The sequence below is a fragment of the Anolis sagrei genome, chromosome 7 (assembly GCF_037176765.1).
Source record: "Anolis sagrei isolate rAnoSag1 chromosome 7, rAnoSag1.mat, whole genome shotgun sequence".
In the NCBI taxonomy this organism is placed as follows: domain Eukaryota; kingdom Metazoa; phylum Chordata; class Lepidosauria; order Squamata; family Dactyloidae; genus Anolis; species Anolis sagrei.
The window spans coordinates 37,883,981-37,905,807 of NC_090027.1; the positions used below are offsets into that span (position 1 = coordinate 37,883,981).

Here is a 21,827-nt window from a genome sequence, read left to right on the forward strand (position 1 = left end):
CCCCCAAATTATTTTCATTCCTACTTCATGACTGTAACTTTGCTACTGTTATGAATTGTAATGTAAATATCTGATATGCAGGATGTATTTTCATTCAATGGACCAAATCTGATGCAAATACCACATACGCTCAAATTTGAATACTAGTGGGGTTGGGGGTGATTGATTTTGTCATTTGGGAATGTTGGAGTTGCTGGGATTTATAGTTCACCTAAAATGAAAGAGCCTTCTGAACTCTGACAATGATGGAATTGAATCAAACTTGGCACACAGAATTCGCATGACCAAGAGAAAATACTGGGAGGGTTTAGGGGGCATTGACCTTGAGATTGGGAGTTGTAGTTCACTTACACCCAGAGAACACTGTGGACTCAAACAATGATGCATCTGGCTCAAACTTGGCATGGATACTCAATATGCCCAAATGTGAACACTGATAGAATTTGGAGAAAATAGACCTTGAAATTTGGGAGTTGTAGTTATTGGGCTTTATAGTTCACCCACAATGAAATAGCATTCTGAACTGCACCAACGATAGAATTGGACCAAACTTCCCACACAGAACCCCCATGACCAACAGAAAATACTATGCTTTCTGATGGTCTTTGGCGACCCCTCTGACACCCCCTCACAACCCCCATAGGGGTCCCAACCCCCAGGTTGAGAAACACTGATGGTCAACTTGGTGTAAATATATATATAGACTATAAACATGAAAATAGAAGTAAATTTCATACTATTTAAAATGAATAATTAAAAGCAGAGCACATTAAGCTTCAACAGTAGCATAGGGTATGCCATTCAAACAAAGGAACACTGAGTCTAACCAATGAGGAAAATGCACACATATTATTTTCAAAGCAGCGCTGTCACCCTGAAATTCCTCCTCTTTCCACAACAAAGGGACTCAGGGCTCCCTAACTCACCCTCTTCCAGGTTGACCATGCGAAGTGTGGCGCCATGCATTTGGAGCAGCTGCTTGGTTTTAATGCTGCATTTATATTCACCGATTCCACCCCAAAGCAGAACAACCAAACTGATAAATAAAGAGCATTAAAAAGTCCCAGAATAGATGCACTTCCACTGGGTTGCGGAGTCTCGGCAGGAGCTTTTATGGTCTAGTGGGCCAGTAATCCACCTTTTTAAAGCCGCTTTCAATATTATGTGTTTGCGTAATCCCTGTAAATTTGGGGAAGGCCCATAAATATGAATTCTCACCCTCAGCCTGCGCTTCGGGAGTCTTGTCCCTCCAGCCTGTGGAGGATTATTTAAAGGGTAGCTTATTCCCCTCTTTAATTAGGGACAAAATTGGTGCGGTAAAGCAAATGGGTTGTAAGACTCCAGGCAATGGCTGAGCAGCAGGTACTTGGAAAGAATGGACGGGCTGCTAATCCACTACCTATTATGGGTCCTTTACTATCAGTATAAATCTCTTTAACCAGTTGAGTTAACAGAAATGTGGCTAATGCTGCACAGGGGTAGTGTTTAAAGCAAAGTGGCAAGAAGCACAATGGTACATGAGCCCCACCATGGCGAGCATTTGGGAATGGATCACATGGTGGCAATAACAACAACAACAACACATCACACAGTCCTAAACTCTTGGGAAGTGTTCGACTTATGATTTTGATATGAAATCTAGCATATAGATCTTGTTTGCTGTGTCATACTGTGTTTCTGTGTCATAACAACAACAACAACAACAACAACAACAACAACAATAATAATGTCCCACCACTGCCACAATTTGGGGATGAATTTCACAGTAGTACTACTTTTACTAGTGCTACTAATAATATAGTTCCACTATGGCCACCATTTGAGAATGAATCACATAATGGCAACAATGATGATGATGATGATGTTACTACCTCAACTACTACTATTACTAATAATAACGTCACACCATGGCTATCATTTGGGGTGAATCATGCAGTGGTAATAATAATAATAATAATAATAATAATAATAATAATATCACATCATGGCCATCATTTGGGGGTGGACCACACAGTAGCGATGATGATGATGATACTACTACTACTAATAATAATAATAATAATGTCATGCCAAAGCCACAATTTGAGGGTGAATCATTCAGCGGCAATAATGATGATGGTGATGATGATGATGATAATGCCACACCGTAGCCACCATTTGGGGGTGTATCACACAGTAGCAATGATGATGACGATGATGATGATGATGAGGAGGAGGAGGAGGAGGAGGAGGAGGAGGAGGAGGATAATGTTGCACCATTACCATCATTTGGGTTAATCATGCAGTGGTGGTGGTGGTGGTGATGATGATGATGATAATGTTGCACCATTACCACCATTTGGGTTAATCATGCAGTGGCAATGATGATGATGTCACATCATGGCCACCATTTGAGGGTGGCAGTAGTAGTAGAAGTAATGTCCACCACTATTTGGGGAAGGGGATCATACAGCAGCAACACCACCACCAACAGTAACAACATAGCCATAAAACCTCCACCATTTGGGTGTAGATCACACAGTGGTGGTAATAATAATAATAATAATAATAATAGTAATAATAGTAATAATAATAATAATAATAATAATAATAATAATAATAATAGCGGCTTATACGAAATCCAGCATATAGATCTCATTTGCTGTGACATACTGTGTTTTTGTGTCAGTAAAATAATAATGATGATGATAATAATAATATATTTTACTTGTTAGCTGCCTCTCCCCATGGCTCGAAGAGACATATTGTTGGGGAATCTGAGTTGTTAGGCTCAAAAATAACCCTCAGTTGGGGTGATTCCACCATAAATATAGCAGAGTACCAGAAATAAACTTCATAACCAGTAGAAACTTACGTGTGGTGAGCTGGGATAGGCTTCTATTTTGATAGAATGGCTAGCAGTGAAGAGAAAAGACAAAGCCCTTTAGGGAAACATGCATAGGAATTTGGGGAAAGGAATGCCTCAGCCTAGCTACTCATTGAGGACTGGAAACTTGATGACACAAGAGACTTGTGTAGTCCAAGGATGAAACTCAATAGTTGAAATACACAGATAAAACCAAGGGCCATAAAAGCACATATATTTAAAAACACAGAACAGAGGAACTGCCCATTGGCTTGGAGCAATGTCCCTCTCATTGCTGTGATGGCCATCTTCCTGCTCATGCCTTTGGTTTGGTTTGGAGCACCTCAGAATGGGTACCAGTTTCTCCTTCTCAAAAGTTGTGTGTATAGATGTGTTAAGTAAATGGTGTTACTCACAACTGACTGCAGAATGAAAGTGAGATGGAGAGCCAAGCCAAGTTTTCAGGTGCCTCTAATTGATAAAGGCGGAAAATGGATTTTGTGACTCTTCAGCCTGGATGGATGGAGGGATTTGTGGAGAAACACACATACGGGGGGATTTGATACAAACCAGGGAAATCCATCTTGGTGTTTTTTTCCCCCTTTAAGTTGATTCCCTGCCTTCTTTCTCTTTGCAGTCTCACTACCGCCCTTTCTACGTGAACAAGGGCAATGGAGTCACTTCCAATGAAGCGCCGTGAGTTCTGAAATCCACAGGAGCGGCTGATCAACGCTGGGAGGAGAAGCGGAAACGAGAGTTTTCACAGAATGCCCCTGCTATTGTATTAACCTTACTGTGTTTTAATCTTTTCATTGTGTTTTTTTAGGGGGGAAAGGGGATTCTGGGGAGTCAAGGACCCACTCTGAATGACAAATGGTTCTCTAGGTGGATTGGCCTTGGAGGACATCATGTTGTGATGGGATTAATCCTTTTTACAGCCACCGAAAACAAGAGCCCCCATGCAAACCAAGACTCATGTTGGGAAGTTACTTTTTTGGATGACAACTCCCAGAATTCCCAGGCAACAGACAAAAGTTTCTAATCATTTATATGCCCTTCAACACTTCAGACTGAAATGTCAATTTTTCCATTGGAACAAATGCCATAATGTGCTCTTCTCTGGTTGAAGGTGATTTCACTGCTTGGGAGTTGGGTCTATCTTATCCAGTTCCTCCTGACAGAGAAACCAAGGCCCATGCTGGCTATGGGGTTCTGAGAGTTGTAGTCCTCAAAGATAATTTCCCCATGCAGTGATCCCTCCATTGCATCCCTCTTCCCTACATATCTGTTTCAGGAAGAGCTCTCTCAGCTTGTATCCATCTGCTTTCTTCCTTTGTTGGAGACCAATGCCATGGAAGTTCCCAACATAACTATCAAAGGCTATGAAGCTTTGAGTGGTTTGTTTTCAACGCAGCTTTGCCCCCTCCCACACCCCATTTGTGGTTTTAATAGTTGCAGGGGGTGGATTAATGCCACCATCTAGCCATTTTTGGACCACATCTCCAAGCCTTCTCCACCATTAATGGTGCTGGTTAGGAGATGCAATCCAACAGCATTTGGACAATCTCATAATTATTGCCATGGCTGTACAAGCGCCATATTGGATAATTATATTAGTAGTTAACATTAATATAAAAAGAAACCCCAAACAAATGCTAACTGTGCTTTGGCAATACCGCTCAGGTGGAACTGATAGCCGAAAGGTCCTCCGGTAGTCCATTAACCCATCTCCCGTCCCTGCCTCCAGCTCCCTTTTCAAATTAAAGAAGAAAAGGGGGGAAATCTATCCCGCTAATAGAAGATTGATTAGATGCCGTAGCTATTCCCTTTCCCTTGCTACCTTCAGCTAATATTGGCGGATGCGTTTTGCTTCAGCTGTTCTGTTTTATCTACCAGAAGGATGGTTATTGGTCATTTTGGAGATTTATTCTACGACACACAAACGCCGTGTTTGCAAAGTCTGTGCATAAACAAAACTATTGCAAATTTAAGAGTCAGGGCAAGCTAAAAATCAGGGTGACCCTTTGGAGGATGCGGACTTAAGGAGAGACCAATCAGCTACAGTCGCCATGGGAACCATTTTGGCACAGTTCCTAGAATTGGCACCTAAGCTTAAATAGGAAGGATGAAAATCTTTTGGCTATTTTGCCATCCCATAGTCGTTTCCTTCCTGCTGCAGGACAACAATTTCTAACATTTGCAAATGAATATATTTAGGACAATCTCCTTTACAATCAAAGTAAAGCACAATCAACGATAAAGAAGCAAAAAAGAAGACATAAAGAAAAGGGAAAAAGGGACATAAAACTTTATAGCAATGTCACTGTGTTCTCTTTGTTTTGTAGTGAAAAACGGAGAGAAGTGTCTTCATGACATAGCAGGGAAGATATCTAGTTCTCATGATAGTTCATTCTAGACTATACAAAGTTTTACACACACACACACACACACACACACACATATGAAAAGTAAGCTGAAACTTGCAACCCTATATAATAGTTTCACAGTAGGAAAATCTATTGAACTCAGCGGCATACACACATAAAAGATTGGGCTGTAATATATGTATATATTGACATCGTTGCCATTGTTAGGGCAAAACTGAGATTGGAAAGTTTGCTTATTGTTGCTTTGAAAGATTATGTGCATGTTTAACATGAGGCTTATGACTGCAGGAGCATCTACACCAGTGGTTCCCAAGCTTTTTTTGACCAGGGGCCACTTGACCAGGGACCACTCTTCAATATTAGTACCAAAAGGGTAACAAATCAGTTTTTGTCAACTTTAGATTCAGTTTGGTTATTTGGAGTGCTGATTCAGAAAATTACATTGGATAGACTACATCAACTGTAGTTTCTGATACAGAACATATGCCATCCAATAGTCACCATCTGCTCACCCATAGAAAACCATATTTATTAAGCCTCAGCACTATAAGAGCATTTCACAAGACCAGTAGCTCTTGTTGCAAAGGTGTAGTAATGATGGTTCTTGTGGATGACTGGTGGTTCATGGAGCACAAGTTGAGAACCACTGATCTAGACTGTAGGGCAGGCATGGGCAAACTTTGGCCCTCCAGGTGTTTTGGATTTCAACACCTGCAATCCCTAACAGCCTAAGCTGCTAAGGAGGAAAAGGAAAGGGCCTGAGGCTGTTAGGGATTGTGGGAGTTGAAGTCCAAAACACCTGGAGGGCCAAAGTTTTCCCATGTCCGCTGTTGACTTAATGCAGTTTGACATCTTTTAACTGTTATGGCTCAATGCTATGGTAGATGACAGTTTTAGAAGGAGTGCCAAGGAGTGTCCATGCACCAGCAAACTACAAATTCTATAATTCAATAGTATTTAGGCATGGCAGTTAAACTGATATCAAACTGTGTTAATTCTGACAATGTGGATGCCCCCATTGATGGTTACTGTCTTGCTCACAGAGAAAGTGCAAAGCGATATCCACAGTGTTCCTGCATCTGAACTCTTGCAAAGCTTGTCTTGTATATTGCAAAACTGCCATCCTAGAAAAGGCAGAATGATACAAGACAGAAGAAAGTAATGTTTTGCAACACTTCGGGAGACTATGCATTGTGTCGGAGAGGTCAATTGGTCTTTAGAGAATCAGTTGATCCTGAAAAGGGACATGCTTTTAAACATTCTTCTTTTACTCTTCATTCTCCATTTCTTCGATATTGGGAGGAAAACCAATAATTGCAGCTTGAGGTGTAAATCTAATTTTAGCCTGAATTGGAGGAGACCTGATTAGATCAATGAAACTTATATAAGGGGCAATTGAGACGATCTTTTCAATGCATCTGCTCTAGATAGGACTAAAATTGGGTTACGGTGAGAATATGTTCTGCTTTCATAAAATGTGTAGTTGGGTTCTTCAGAGCTTGTCCTGGATGACATTAAATTCCTTCCTTCTGGTATTAGTGATAAAATGGTAAGTGTGAGAGTGCTCCAGGGCATGTACAGAGAGTTTTTTGGCTTTATGGTCTTTGATAGGAAGTCATTAATAGAATTAATGCAGCTTGACACCACTTTAACTGCCACGGTTCAATAATAATAATAATAATAATAATAATATACTTTTTTTTAATATTCTGCCCAGGGTAGATTGCAGATCACATATATATCAAACATTCAATGCTGACACACAATTAAGAAGGACAGACAATACATAATAAAGGCTTTCCCATTTTTTTTTCATTTTTGGCATCTGGAGACTGTGCTCGACTCCGGTCACAAGGTGGTGCTGTTGCTCCATCTTCCATGCCAAGGAGTTTTGTTGTCCATAGATGTCCTCCTGATCGAGCCGCCAGCATGTCCTTATGGGTGACTTTTTTTTTACCTCCTCGCTTAGAGCGGTACCTATTTATCTACTCACATTGCTGTTTTTGATCTGCTACGTGAGCAGAAGCTGAGCCTGGTGTCAGGAGCTCACTCTGACCTGGGCTTGAACTGCCAACATGTTGATTGACAGGATTTTCTGCAGCTTATCAATTTAATCATGGAAAGTGCAATTTGGAGAGGCATCAGCACTCTTTGCAAGGAAGGCTAAAGACCTTGTAAAACTACACTGAGCCATAGCAGTTAATGTTGTATCAACCTACATTAATAATTACACAGTGTAGATGCACCCATGTTCAATGCAAAATTTATGGCTACCAGCAAATTTTGGCTATAGCAATTCATTCTTCTTTGGGGCTGGATGGAAGGAAGGAAGAATCCCAAGTGATTTTTTTTGTATGTTGAATTTTCTGAAACTGCTGGGTTTTTTAAAACACTTTAGCGCTGCTAATGCATACACTTGCCTTGATGTTGTCACATTCTGAGCTTTTGGAGAGAACTGGGGGTACAGCTTTATAAAACACCTTCCGTGACAAGTTAAATGTTAATTTCCTTAAACATGTTGTTCTTGAATACTGTTTAGCTTTGTCTTTGAAAACAGAATGTTAGAATAAAACAAATGTCTTAAATTTTGGATTTTCCTCCTCATTTTTGTTTGACAAACATAATGCTTCTACAATGTTCTATTCCTTCTCCATCATTAAGATACACACACACTCCTCCATTTGGGTGTGTACAATTTAGGCTTCATAGAATCAAAGAGTTGGAAGAGACCTCGTGGGCCATCCAGTCCAACCCCATTCTGCCAAGAAGCAGGAATATTGCATTCAAAGCACCCCTGACAGATGGCCATCCAGCCTCTGTTTAAAAGATTCCAAAGAAGGAGCCTCCACCACACTCTGGGGCAGAGAGTTCCACTGCTGAACAGCTCTCACAGTCAGGAAGTTCTTCCTCATGTTTAGATGGAATCTCCTTTCTCTGTATATAGCTGTGAGATAGAAGAAAATGATACTATAAATCAGTGTTTCTCAACCTTCCAATGCCGCAGCCCCTTAACACAATTCCTCATGTTGTGGCGAGCACCAAACATAAAATTATTTTTATTGCTACTTCATAACTGTAATTTTGCTCCTGTTATGAATCATAATGTAAATGTCTGATAATGTAAATATCTGATATGCAGGATGTCATTCACTGGACCACATTCAACACAATTACCCAATACACCCAAATTTGAATACTAGCGGGGTTGGGGTGGTGGTTTGATTTTGTCATTTCGGAGTTGTAGTTGCTGGGATTTATAGTTCATCTACAATCAAAGAGTATTCTGAACTCCACCAAGGATGGAAATAAACCAAACTTGGCACACAGAACTCCCACGATCAACAGAAAATATTGGAAGGGTTAGGTGGGCATTGACTTTAAGTTTTGGAGGTGTAGTTCACCTACATCTGCAATGCACTGTGGACATTGCAGATGTCCAAAATTGGCCACAAGACACCTACTAACCCAAGGAGTGACCATCACTCAAAAACTTGTGTTTGTCATTTGGGAGTTATAGTTGCTGGGATTTATAGTTCATCTACAATCAAAGAGTATTCTGAACTCCATCAAGGATGGAATTGAACCAAACTTGGCACACAGAACTCCCAAGATCAACAGAAAATACTGGAAGGGTTAGGTGGGCAATGCACGATGGACTCAAACAATGATGGATCTGGACCAAACTTGGTGTGAATACTCAATATGCTCAAATGTGAACACTGATTGAGTTTTGGGGAAAACAGACTTTGACATTAGGAAGTTGTGGTTGCTGGGATTTATAGTTTTCTTACAATCAAAAAATATTCTGAACACCACCAATGATAGAATTAGGCCAAACTTCCCACACAGAACACCCATGACCAACAGAAAATACTGTGTTTTCTTGTGGTCTTTGGCAACCTCTCTGACACCCCTCGCAACCTCCCCAGGGTTCCCAACCCCCAATGACTCAATAGAGCATGATTCTATTGATGAATGAAGAGCAGAGGCACCTTGTTTCAGAAACAAAACAAGAAAACTCACATTGTCCTTTACTTTGGCTTGTGTCTTCATGGTGATCATTCAATCAATATTATTAACAGCTCAATGTTTGATGTTAGATTTATTTCAAATGCAGGGTTGCCAACTTTTCACCCATTCTGTGTTGCTGTGTCATTTAGGAGCAACTGGGACATTAGCAAGATCAATTCCCATGATGATGATGATAATATAGTTTATTTATATTCTGCTTTTTCTCCTCGGAGGGACTCAGACTAGATTTCAGTATACATACAAGACAAACATTCAATGCCTTTTTATATGAACAATGACATACAATACACAGATAAGGTAAAGGCCTTCCTCTTTTTCCATCTCTGGCGTCTGGAAGCGATGCTCAACTTTCAGCCATGGAGAGTTGCTCTTTTCCATTTTCCATGCCGAAGGAGCCTAATGTCCATAGACATCTCCGATCTGTTTGCCGGCATGTCTCCATGTTTGCCCCATTTTACCTTCTCGACAAGGCAGTACCTATTGATCTACTCACATTGCATACTTTCAAACTGCTAGGTTGGCAGAAAGTAGGACTGACAGTCAGGAGCTCACCCCAACTCACAACTCCAAACTGTTGATCCTCCAGGCAGCAGTCTTTCCTGGAGCTAGCAGCTTTAAACGCTGTGATACCTCGGCCCCTGATTGGAATATGTATGACCCAATGATTCCTGCAAATATCTATGGGAAGAACACAGGAGCAGACAAGACCATTTGCTTCCCTCATCAGTTGGCAACTGCAGGTGAGGCCACGGTTGAGGCTTCAACACTATAGAGATTCCCAAAGCCTCCCAAATAGACGGCTGAGATTGGAGGCATGTCAGCTCTGTCTTTTTCGTCACCTGCATCTTAAAAGAGGGAAATTATGGTCATTTCAGAGCTTGTCCTGCCATGATTGGAAAGGCAGGCGGTATTTCCAATGAAGAGGCAGGGGCTGTTAAGTGGAGACGGCCATAAATTCTCCCCATTTATCCAACATGTGTGGACTTCTTGGCTCTTCTCATCCTTTCCGCTTGCTGCCTCCATTACCATTATTACTGTGATTAAAAAGCAATCAGAGAAAATCTCCTCTTCCCAAAATGGCAGCAAATGCTTTGCTTCCACCTCCTTGTGCTGAAAAAAAAAATTCGGTTACTGCTGGTTTTGATGCTTCAGGAGTCTGTGAAGGAAACTATAGCCATGGCTCAACTGAGAAGTCATTTTAGGCCATGAGTCTGAAACTGAAACAAAAATCTACTATTCGTATGCTTTTATCAAAGTCTTCTCCTTCGTTGCAACTTTCAAAATTTGGCCTAAGCTAAGACCATATCCTCCAATGCCCCCAATTTCAACTGGACAGTTCCAGTTAATTCCCTGTATTTCCACATTTTCATCTGTTTTTTTAATGTTCTGATTTCTCTGTTGTTGTTTATTGATTCAGTTGCTTCCAACTCTTGGTGACCTCCTGGACCAGCCCACACCAGAGCTCCCTGTTGGCCATGGCCATCCCCAGCTCCTTCAAGGTCAAGCCAGTCACTTCAAGGATGACATCCATACATCTTGCCCTTAGTCGGCCCCTCTTCCTTTTTCCTTCCCTTTTCCCCAGCATCATTGTCTTCTCTAAACTTCCTGTTGTCTCATTATGTGGCCAAAGGACTTCATCTTGGCCTCTACTATCCTTCCCTCCAATGAGCAGTTGGGTTTTATTTGCTGAAATATGGACTGGTTGTATCTTCTCGTGGTCCAAGGCATTCCCAGAATTTTCCTCCAACACCACTGTTCAAAAGCATCTATCTTCCTTTGCTCTGCCTTTCTTAAGGCACAGCTCTCACATCCATAGGTTACTATGGGGAATACCATTGTGTTAACTATGTGGATCTTCGTTGCCAGTGTGATGTCTCTACTCTTGACTATTTTATTGAGATTGGTCATTGCTCTCCTCCCAAGAAGTAAGCGTCTCCTGATTTTCTGGCTGCAGTCTGTGTCTACAGTCATCTTTGCACCTAGAAATACAAAGTCCATCACTGCCTCCACGTTTTCTCCCTCTATTTGCCAGGTATCAATCAGTTTGGCTGCCAGAATCTTGTTTTTTATGTTTAACTGCAACTCAGCTTTTGCATTTTCATCTTTTATTTATTTATTTATTTATTTACAGTTCTTATATTCCGCCCTTCTCACCCCGCAGGGGACTCAGGGCGGATTACAGTAAACACATATATGGCAAACATTCAATGCCAGTTTTTGACAAATAACGTTTAACAGACAAATACACCGAGGCTATTTAACTTTTTTCTGGCTGCCAGGGGAGCTGCTGCTTTTCATCGTCCATCAACGACACAGATGAAGTTCTTCCGCATTCCACATTCCCCGGAGTTCTCTTTCTTTATGGCCTCATAAATTAGTTAAATTTAGCCTCCCACACAAGGTGGTACCTTATTTTCCTACTTGACAGATGCAACTGTCTTTCGGGTTGCAAAGGTCGACAACGGGCTACACAATGGCTGGACACCCACTCCAGCCCGGGCTGGCTTCGAACTCATGACCTTTTGGTCAGAGTGATCTTAATGCAGCTGACACTCAGCCAGCTGCGCCACAATCACCTTGGATAAAAGGCTCCTCAGCTCCTCCTCGCTTTCTGCCATCAAAGTGGTATCATCTGCATATCTGAGGTTGTTAATGTTTCTTCCAGCAATTTTAACTCCAGCCTGGATTCATCAAGCCCTGCACATGGCATGATGTGCTTTGCATACAAGTTGAATAGGTTGGGTGAGAGTATACAACCCTGCCGTACGCCTTTCCCGATCTTGAACCAGTCTCCTGTTCCGTGGTCAGTTCTGACTGTTGCTACTTGGTCCTTGTACAGATTCCTCAGGAGAGAGACAAGGTGGCTTGGTATGCCCATCCCACCAAGAACTTGCCACAATTTATGATGATCCACACAGTCAAAGGCTGATTTCTCTATCCTCCCACTTTCCTTCTTTGCCCTCAGTTCAGTCCCTGCAAACTTATTTCAAAATAGCCTTCTTTAAATTAATGCAGGAGTGAAATGTTGGAGGGTATCTTCAGCACTAGTCTACCTTCAGTTGAAATGGACATGGTGGTTACAAACTATCTATAGATATAAACTGCCTACAGACCCACTAAGAAAATCCAACAAAGGCTACGTTCAGCAAAGGACAAGATGAATCCTCTCACCTCTGTAGGAATCTCCCAGATACCATGCAGCTGTGGGCAAGTCTACATAGGGATCATCAAATGCACCAAACAGGAATTGAGGAACATAACGGCACTTGCAGACTACTTCAACCAGAGATGTCAGCCATAGCAGAGCACCTGATGAACCAACCTGGACACAGCAGAATGCAGAAATGCTGGACCACTCTCACAACCACCATGTCAAACTACATAGAGAAGCCACTGAAATCCATAAACATGTGGACAGTTTCAACAGAAAGGAAGAAACCATGAAAATGAACACAATCTGGCTACCAGTATTAAAAAAATTCTAAAATTATAACAGTAAAACAACACTTAAACACAGGGCAACTCCAGAAAAGAAACAATCAGGGACAGCTAATCACCTCTCAGCAAAAGGGAAGTCATGCTCCCCCTCTATTCCGCTTTGGTTAGATCACACCTGGAATATTGTGTCCAATTCCGGGCACCACAATTCAAGAGAGATATTGACAAGCTGGAATGTGTCCAGAGAAAGAGGGCGACTAAAATGTTCAAGGGTCTGGAGAACAAGCCCTATGAGGAGCGGCTTAAGGAGCAGCTGGGCATGATTAGCCTGAAGAGGAGAAGGCTGAGAGGAGACATGATAGCCATGTATAAATATGTGAGAGGAAGCCACAGAGAGGAGGGAGCAAGCTTGTTTTCTGCTTACTTGGAGACTAGGACGCAGAACAATGGCTTCAAACTACAAGAGAGGAGATTCCATCTGAACACGAGGAAGAACTTCCTGACTGTGAGAGCTGTTCAGCAGTGGAACTCTCTGCCCTGGAGCGTGGTGGAGGCTCCTTCTTTGGAAGCTTTTAAACAGAGGCTGGATGGCCATCTGTCAGGGGTGATTTGAATGCAATATTCCTGCTTCTTGGCAGGGGATTGGACTGGATGGCCCATGAGGTCTCTTCCAACTCTATGATTCTATGAAAAGATTCCCCCAGGCACTAACAAGCCACACACACACACACACACACACACAAATAAAACTGCCAGGCCATCAAATGCTAATCAAGGTGGCCAACTGAAACATTCACACCTAGCTCCAACAGACAAGAGTTCTTTCTCCCACCCTGGACATCCCACAGGTATATAAACATGAATTTCCTAGTTTCCATCAGACTTTCTGAGGATGCCTGCCATAGATGCAGGTGAAACTTCAGGAGAGAATGCTTTAAGAACATGGCCAGACGTCCCGGAAAACCTAGAACAACCCTAGAGATGTGTTTGCCTCCAATAAAGGGGAGTCCCTCTCCTTCCAAGGTAGTCTATTCCACCATCACAAAGTACCACCAGTAAAGAAACCCGTGCAATCTTCCCCCTTTTGTCTGAACACACAGGACATTTTTAGGAGAATGGAAAATACATCGAGTCCATATTCTTTGCTTTGTTCCTGCTGGTGTCACAAGCTGGTGTCACAAAGCGAAAGGATGGACGTGGTCATGGAACAGAAGTTTCCAGCAGATGTCACTGTTCCACTGCACTTCGCATGGACCATTTTGTTTGCTCTTCTGCTATTTTCCTTCCCTCGGGTTTTTTTGGGGTTCATTATCTATCACATTTGCCAGAACACCCACCTGGATGTCACGGAAATGATTTGGAAATGTAGCCTACCGCCCCCACGTGTGTTTACATACAGAATATTTAGAAAAACTTGGGGATGTGCAAACACAGGGCGAGGATCGCGCAGAATTCTCCTCTCCACCTTTTTCATCCCAACTGAAGTATCCAGAAAGCCTCCTTCCCCCCTAAACTGTGATTTCTTTTTCATCTCTACTTGAAGGTCTGCCATTTAATAGTCTGAATCCGCAGTTCATTATCATTTGATTAACTCCTTGAGCCTGAGCAGTGAAAACCCCAGGCAGTTTCCTCCAGAGTTGCCTTCTGCTTAATATGAAGTACGCAAGACTCACATCATAGTTTGGGATGCAATTATGTTCCAGAAATATTCCAGAAAACAGAATGTCGGTGGACAGGAAAAGAGATTTAAAGATGGGCTCAAAGCCAACTTTAAAAACTCTGGCATAGACACTGAGAACTGGGAAGCCCTGGCCCTTGAGCGCTCCAGCTGGAGGTCAGCTGTGACCAGCAGTGCTGCAGAATTTGAACAGGCATGAATGGAGGGCGAAAGAGGAAAATGTGCCAAGAGGAAGGCGCATCAAGCCAATCCCGACTGAGACCGCCTTCCACCTGAAAACCAATGCCCTCACTGCAGGAGAAGATGTAGATCAAGAATAGGGCTCCACAGTCACATACGGATCCACAAGAATACTGATCTTGGAAGACTATCCTACTCAGCCAATGAGGGATCGCCTAAGTAAGTAAGTAAGTATGTTTGACATACAGTAAACCCACTGAAGCAAAGGGTTTTACCTATGAGATGACTCACCGTTGTCCTATATTTTTACTGGGTCTACTCTAGGGTGCATCTAAACTGTAGCATTACTTACTTACTTAGGTGATCCCTTGTTTTTCGAGTATGATGGTCTTGCAAGTGTAGTGTCTTGGAGAAGGATATGTAGGTGACTGTGGAGTCCTATTATTGATCTGCATGTTCTTCCACAGTGAGGGCAGGTGGAAGGCAGTCCCGGTCAGGGTTGGCTTGATGCACCTTCCTCTTGAGACGTTTCTCCCTTTCACCCTCCATTTGAGCCTCTTTGAATTCTGCAGCACTACTGGTCACAGCTGACCTCCAGTTAGAGCACTCAAGGGCCAGGGCTTCCCTGTTCTCAGTGTCTATGCCACAGTTTTTAAGGTTGGCTTTAAGCACATCTTTAAATCTCTTTTCCTGCCCACCAACATTACGTTTCCTGTTCTTGAGTTGAGTGTATAGTAACTGCCTTGGGAGATGAGATGGTGATTGAGCATTCAGATAAATGTCATTCATTCATAAATAAATAAATAAATAAATAAATAAATAAATAAATAACATGGCCGGTCCAGTGGAGCTGATGGAGTAGAAGCATGCTGACATTTGCTCACCTCTCTTCCCAAGAGATTTGCAGGATGGAACGCTGATGGAATCGTTCCAGGTGTTGAGTGTGACGTCTGTAGACAGTCCACGTTTCACAGGCATATAACAGAGTTGGGAGATCAATAGCTTTATAAACACACACCTTGGTATCCCTATGGATGTCCTAGACCTCAAACACTCTCTGCTTCATTCGGAAGAATGCTGCACTCACAGAGCTCAGGCGGTGTTGTATTTCGGTGTCAACATTGACATTTGTGGAGAGGTGGCTGCCAAGGTAGAAGAAATGGCCAAAATTTTCTAATATTACACCATTAAGCTGTATTTCTGGCATTGCAGAGGGATTGGCTGGTGCCTGCTGGATGAGCACTTTGGTTTTCTCAATGTTCAATGAGAGGCCAAGCTTCTCATGTGCTTCTGCAAAGGCGTTTGGAGTGGCTTGTAGGTCTTCTTTTGAATGCGCATAGACTACATCATCAGCTGTGGCCTTAATACACTTTGAGTCCACTTTAACTGCCATGAATTCTGGCATTTGAGTTTCTTTTGCCTATATTCATAAGCTGACCATTGGTGGTGGCTCATAATACTAACTTTCCAATGGATTTTGACTCCCTTCTTAGTCTTCTTGTGTAGCCTTGGCCTAACAATTCTCACAGAGAGAAACTCTCAGCTCTTGATTTTTTAATCCATGATCTTCAATGTTTTACAGAGATGTAACCCGATGGGTCTTAGACAAGGGAAGCAGGGAGAATAATAGTGAGACATTCTCCACTCATCATCTCCATTTTTGGGGCCATCTTAACTCCCAAAGAGAAACATCCCTTGTCTATCACAGGCCATCATCAATCATTTGTTGGGTCCTGAAAGACCTCACTATCTACAGATGGCCCACATGGAGTGATCTCTACCACACAGATCTGAGAGTAATGAATCACAGATTCAGAAAGGTTGCCTGACTCGGTCAGGCAGAGCAACTCCATTGGACCTCATTACAATATTCACAGATTTCTAACAAGGGCTTTGATGTTGGGTTGGGAGGGATGATTTTGTACTGAATGTGCAGGAACCGTCACCCCAAAACTCAAAAATGAATCAGTTCTCAACCATAACTGGCTCATTTGCATTCCATCTCCATCTACTAGCCGAATTCATTTTAAGGAGCTCTCCATTAACCTTCCTATTTTTGAAGGGAAGGAATGGTTCTTCAGGAAGGAACAGGAGGTTAATACTTGTGCAACCTCTTTTGTCAAAGGTTAACAGGAGAGAACATATGGCCAGATGCTTGTGGTAATTAATTTATGGGGGATTTTTCTCCCCCAGTGTGCAAACTGAAACTAGCCGCCTCATAGACCTCCATCAGTCATCCACATACTTTCCAGACAGTCCCCGGACTGAGCCAAACATAATCATTCCAATCATTTGAAAATAATTGCTATTTCATTGTCCCCTACTACCAAAAATGGTTTCCAATTGCAAATGTAAATGTGTGAATGCAAATATCTGGGGAAGGCAAGAAAAAATATTGTTGCAGAGAATGGAAAAAGCTGGGTAATAAAAATAATAATAATAATAATAATAATAATAATAATTGCACTAGGTGCAGTGCCTAAAGACCTTGGCCTGCACTTAAACACAATTGGCGCTGACAAAATTACCATCTGCCAGCTGCAGAAGGCCAGCTTACTGGGATCTCCAAGCATTATTCGCCGATACATCACACAGCCAGCAGAGTGATCTTGTCTGCTGTGGATTCATCTTGTTGTGTTAATAATAATAATAATAATAATAATAATAATAATAATAATAATATCATCCCTTTGGGGTGCATCCACACTGTACACTTAATGCAGTTTGATACCACTTTGCTTGCCATGAATCAATGGTAGGAAATCCTGGGAATTGCCATTTCACAAGATCTTTAGTCTCTGGGTTGTTGTAGGTTTTTTCGGGCTATATGGCCATGGTCTAGAGGCATTCTCTCCTGACGTTTCGCCTGCATCTATGGCAAGCATCCTCAGAGGTAGAGGTACCTCTGAGGATGCTTGCCATAGATGCAGGCAAAATGTCAGGAGAGAATGCCTCTAGACCATGGCCATATAGCCCAAAATAACCTACAACAACCCAGTGATCCTGGCCATGAAAGCCTTCGACAATGCATCTTTAGTCTCCTCTACTGACACCTTCCCAAACTACAACTCCTATGATTCCATAACACTGCGTCATGGCAGTTAAAGTGGTGTCAAAGTGCATTCATTCTATAGTATAGATGCACTCTTGAAATGAAAACACCAATACTGCAGCCACCTAGACATGCAGATGGTGTTTCCCCTTCTAGACTTTTCCAAGGCCCTTTCTATACTGCCTATAGTTCAGATTATCAGAGCAGATAATCCACATCATTTGCTTTGAACTGGATTATATGAGTCTACACTGCCATATAATCCAGTTCAAAACAGATAATCTGGATTTTATATGGCAATGTAGAAGGGGCGCAGATCTACCTGTAGATTATTTTTCTTAGGTTTTACTTCCTTTCTTCTTTCTCAGAGATCATTCACTGCTTTTTATCTTCCTAGCTGGAGAGCAACAGGCAGCACATGAAGCACATGAAGTCTTCATAATGGATTTTTCTCTCTCCTACGGGGCTTTCTATCACCAAATGTAGGACTTTACCTGCGCCCTTTGTCTCCTACCTTTAAAGATACTAATTTACTATGAGCATCCAAAGTACTTACGCCTGTTTTATAGCCATACACTCACAGCACTGGCATGCCACGCTCTGCGAGCATAAATTCCAAGTGTGCTTACACCTCCTGTTGCTAAATTATTCACTTTGTGCCATCTCAGTGGGCAGAGCGGTGTACGTGGAAGAGGGATGAAGTCTCAGGAAATGAAGATTTCACTTTCCAGGAGTTTAGGAACAGCATGTTTGTGGTATCTTCCTATTTGTTTGTTTGTGTGTTTGTCCTCATCCAGCCTTTTCCAAACATCACAAATCCTTTCCTGTGTTATCATCAGCCCTCACTTCTCTCCTTCCCATTCCTTGTCTCAACTAAGCATGTCTCAAAGGAGGCTCTCTGGGTGAGATATTGAAATTTTTGGTTCTTCTTTCTTTTCATTAAGAAGATGAACTTGTGTTGATTATGCACAAATGTTTGCAAGTAAAATGTTTACACGTTGGTGGTTCTCCACATTCATGGGTTCTTCATCCATGGACTCACCCAACAATGGCTGGAAAACATTCAGGGGGAAAACAATCTCCAAAAGCAAAGCTTGATTTCCTGGGCACCAAGCACTACATTTCCAAAGTCGAAGGTTTGATTGTTTATGTCTTCAACAGGACTTGTGTGTGACGTGAAGTGCATTGGTCAATTGCTCACCTTCTCCTTATTTATTTATTATTTATTTAAAACTTTTATATCCTGATCTTCTCACCTCCGTAGAGGGACTCAGACTGGCTTACAGCAAGGATTCAATGCTACTAATACAAGTTAAAACATCATACAACAATACAAGATTAAAATACATATAGATAAAATAGATATATACCAAATCGCCAAGGTAAAATCAGATTCAACTCAGTCCGCATATGTGGTCACTCACTTTGGTCTGTAACCAGTCTCAGCCATTATTCTGGGAATGCTTCATTCCATAACCAGGATTTCACTAGCATCCTGAAGGACAGGAGGGAAGGGGCAGATCTAATTTCACTCGGGAGAGAGTTCCATAGCCAAGGGGCCACAACAGAGAAGGCCCTGTCTCTCGTTCCCACCAAACACACTTGCGAAGGTGGTGGGACTGAGAGCAGGGCCTCTCCGGAAGATCTTAATGTCCTTGATGGTTCATAGGGGAGAATATGTTTGGGCAGGTAAACTGGGCCAAAACCATATAGGGATTTATAGGTTAAAATCAGCACTTCGAATTGTGCTCAGAAGCTAATTGGCAGCCAGTGCAGCTGGTGCAACAAGGGAGTTGTGTGCTCCCTGTACCCAGCTCCCGTCAGTAGCCTGCCTGCCAAGCGCTGGACTAATTGCAGCTTCCAGGCAGTCTTCAGAGGCAACCCCACGTAGAGAGCATTGCAGTAATCTATATGGGATGTAACCAGAGCATGGACCACCATGGCCAAGTCTGACTTCCCAGGGTATGGGCACAGCTGGTGCACAAGTTAGTACATTAGTTACCAAGCTTGAGAGATCTACTATGCTTCCAAGAACTCCCTGCCCAAATTGTGAAGCCTGGGATTACCTTTGGAAAAACTATTGGCACCCCACCCTTTGCCTCTTTTTAAAATGTGTGCAATATGTGAACTTGCTTCCTACTTTTGATTTTGGTCCATCTGCCCTTAGAATCCTCTTTCCATCATTTCTCCAAACATGCCCAAAGGAAGGCAACCAAAATAGTAAAAGGTCTATTAAGAGCAGATGGGAAATCTGGGTATGTTTAGGTTGGTGAAGAGGTGACACGGCAGCCATGTTTCAATATTTAAAGGGATGTCATGAGGAGAATGAGATGACAGGAGCAGAATTCAAAAGGATCTTAACAGAGAGATGAGTCAAAACTAACAAAATAAAGTTCAACAGGGACAAATGCAAAATACTCCACTTAGGCAGAAAAAAATGAAATCCAAAGATACAGAATGGGGGACGATGCTTGGCTCAACGGCAGGACATGTGGAAAAGATTTTGGAGTCCTTGTGGGGATGAAAGTGAACATGAGCCAACAAAGTGATGTGGCGGCTAAAAAAGCCAATAGGATTTTAGCCTGCATAAATAGGAATATAGTGTCTAGATCCAGGGAAGTCATGCAACCTCTCTATTCTGCCTTGGCCAGACCACTTTACCTGGAATCACACAGTGTCCAATTCTGGGCACCACAATTGAAAAGAGATGTTGACAAGCTGTAATGTGTCCAGAGGAGGGTGACTAAAATGATCAAGGGTCTGGAGAACAAGCCCTATAAGGAGTGGCTTAAAGAGCTGGGCATGTTTAGCCTGCAGAAGAGAAGGCTGAGAGGAGACATGATGAGGGCCATGTATAAATATGTGAGGGGAAGTCATAGGGAGGAGGGAGCAAGCTTGTTTTCTGCTGCCCTGGAGACTAGGATATGGAACAATGGCTTTAAACTACAAGAAAAGAGATTCCATCTGAACATTAGGAAGAACTTCCTGAACTTCAGCAGTGGAACTCTCTGCCCCGGACTGTGGTGGAGGCTTCTTCTTTGGAGGCTTTTAAACAGAGGCTGGATGGCCATCTATCAAGGGTGCTTTGAATGTGATTTTCCTGCTTCCTGGCAGAATGGGATTGGACTGGATGGCCCAGGAGGTCACTTCCAACTCTAGGATTCTATGATTCTTGTCTTCTGCTGCTTCAAAGATGAAGAGACTGAGCAACGGATTCAAACTGCAGGAAGAGAGATTCAATCTACACATTAGGAAGAACTTCTTGATGGTAAGAGCTATTCTATTTATTTATTTATTTACAGTATTTACATTCTGCCCTTTTCATTTCGCAGGGGACTCATGGTGGATTACAATGCATATATACATGGCAAACATTCAATGCCATTAGACATACAACATACACACACACACACACACACACATATATACATATACATATACATATATTGATTCCGTCCACAGGGGGAGCTGCCCTTCACCATCCACTTGTGCCACCGGGTCCTTCATGAAGTACTTCCTCATTCTTACGCATGCTGCTGGAAGGTTTTATGGTGCCATAAATTAGTTAAATTAGCCTCCCTGCATAAAGCAGTACCTAAATTTCTTCCTTGACAGATGTAACTTTGTTTTGAACTGCACAGGTCATCAGCAAGCTAGACTATCAATGGCCGGGAGTTCACTCCGCCCTTCAAACTCATAGACTCTAGTAGTGATTTAATGGCTACTAACTAGTTGCCCCACAGCCCAGTCCTATTCAAGAGTGAAATATGTGGACTCCAAGTGTTGCGTGTGGACTCCCCATCTTTGGATGGCCCTTGCGATCTTTTCCAAATCTATTCCAGTCCACGACATATATGCAACCAATTTCCCCTTTAGGAGGTATTCCCTTAACAATAAGTCTACCTGGGTGTGATTTGTCTGTAAAGTTCCTCAGTGGTGAGTTAAAACGGCAACAACGTTGTTGTTATAGATAAAAATAGAGACGTGTCTGATCTCTCCTTTCCTCCCACCTTCTTTCCACACTCCCACATATTCAACGTTGCCAAAGGGCCTTTTTTGTCACTTGCTGTGTGTTAAATTCATTTACTTGGTCCTTCACCGGCTTCTGAAGCATTGTGTGTCAGGAAGCGGACCATAACGCAGCCTCCTTTAAAGACTTCATAAAATGTTCAGTAAAATGTTTAATCTCACCACGGAGCCCGTTGTACATAATAA

The 21,827-nt window shown here is 42.3% G+C and overlaps 1 protein-coding gene across 4 annotated transcripts in view; it reads left to right on the forward strand.

Annotated features, from left to right (window-relative positions):
• Positions 1-7,038, forward strand: part of TRIM29 (tripartite motif containing 29) — a 66,152-nt gene extending 59,114 nt beyond the window's left edge. For all 4 annotated transcript variants that reach the window (XM_060787373.2, XM_060787374.2, XM_060787375.2 and 1 more), the window contains one exon: positions 3,483-7,038. In XM_060787373.2, the coding sequence (XP_060643356.2) occupies positions 3,483-3,545 (63 nt within the window). In that variant the 3' untranslated portion in view covers positions 3,546-7,038. The remainder of the gene's footprint in view (positions 1-3,482) is intronic.
• The last annotated feature ends 14,789 nt before the right edge of the window (positions 7,039-21,827 follow it).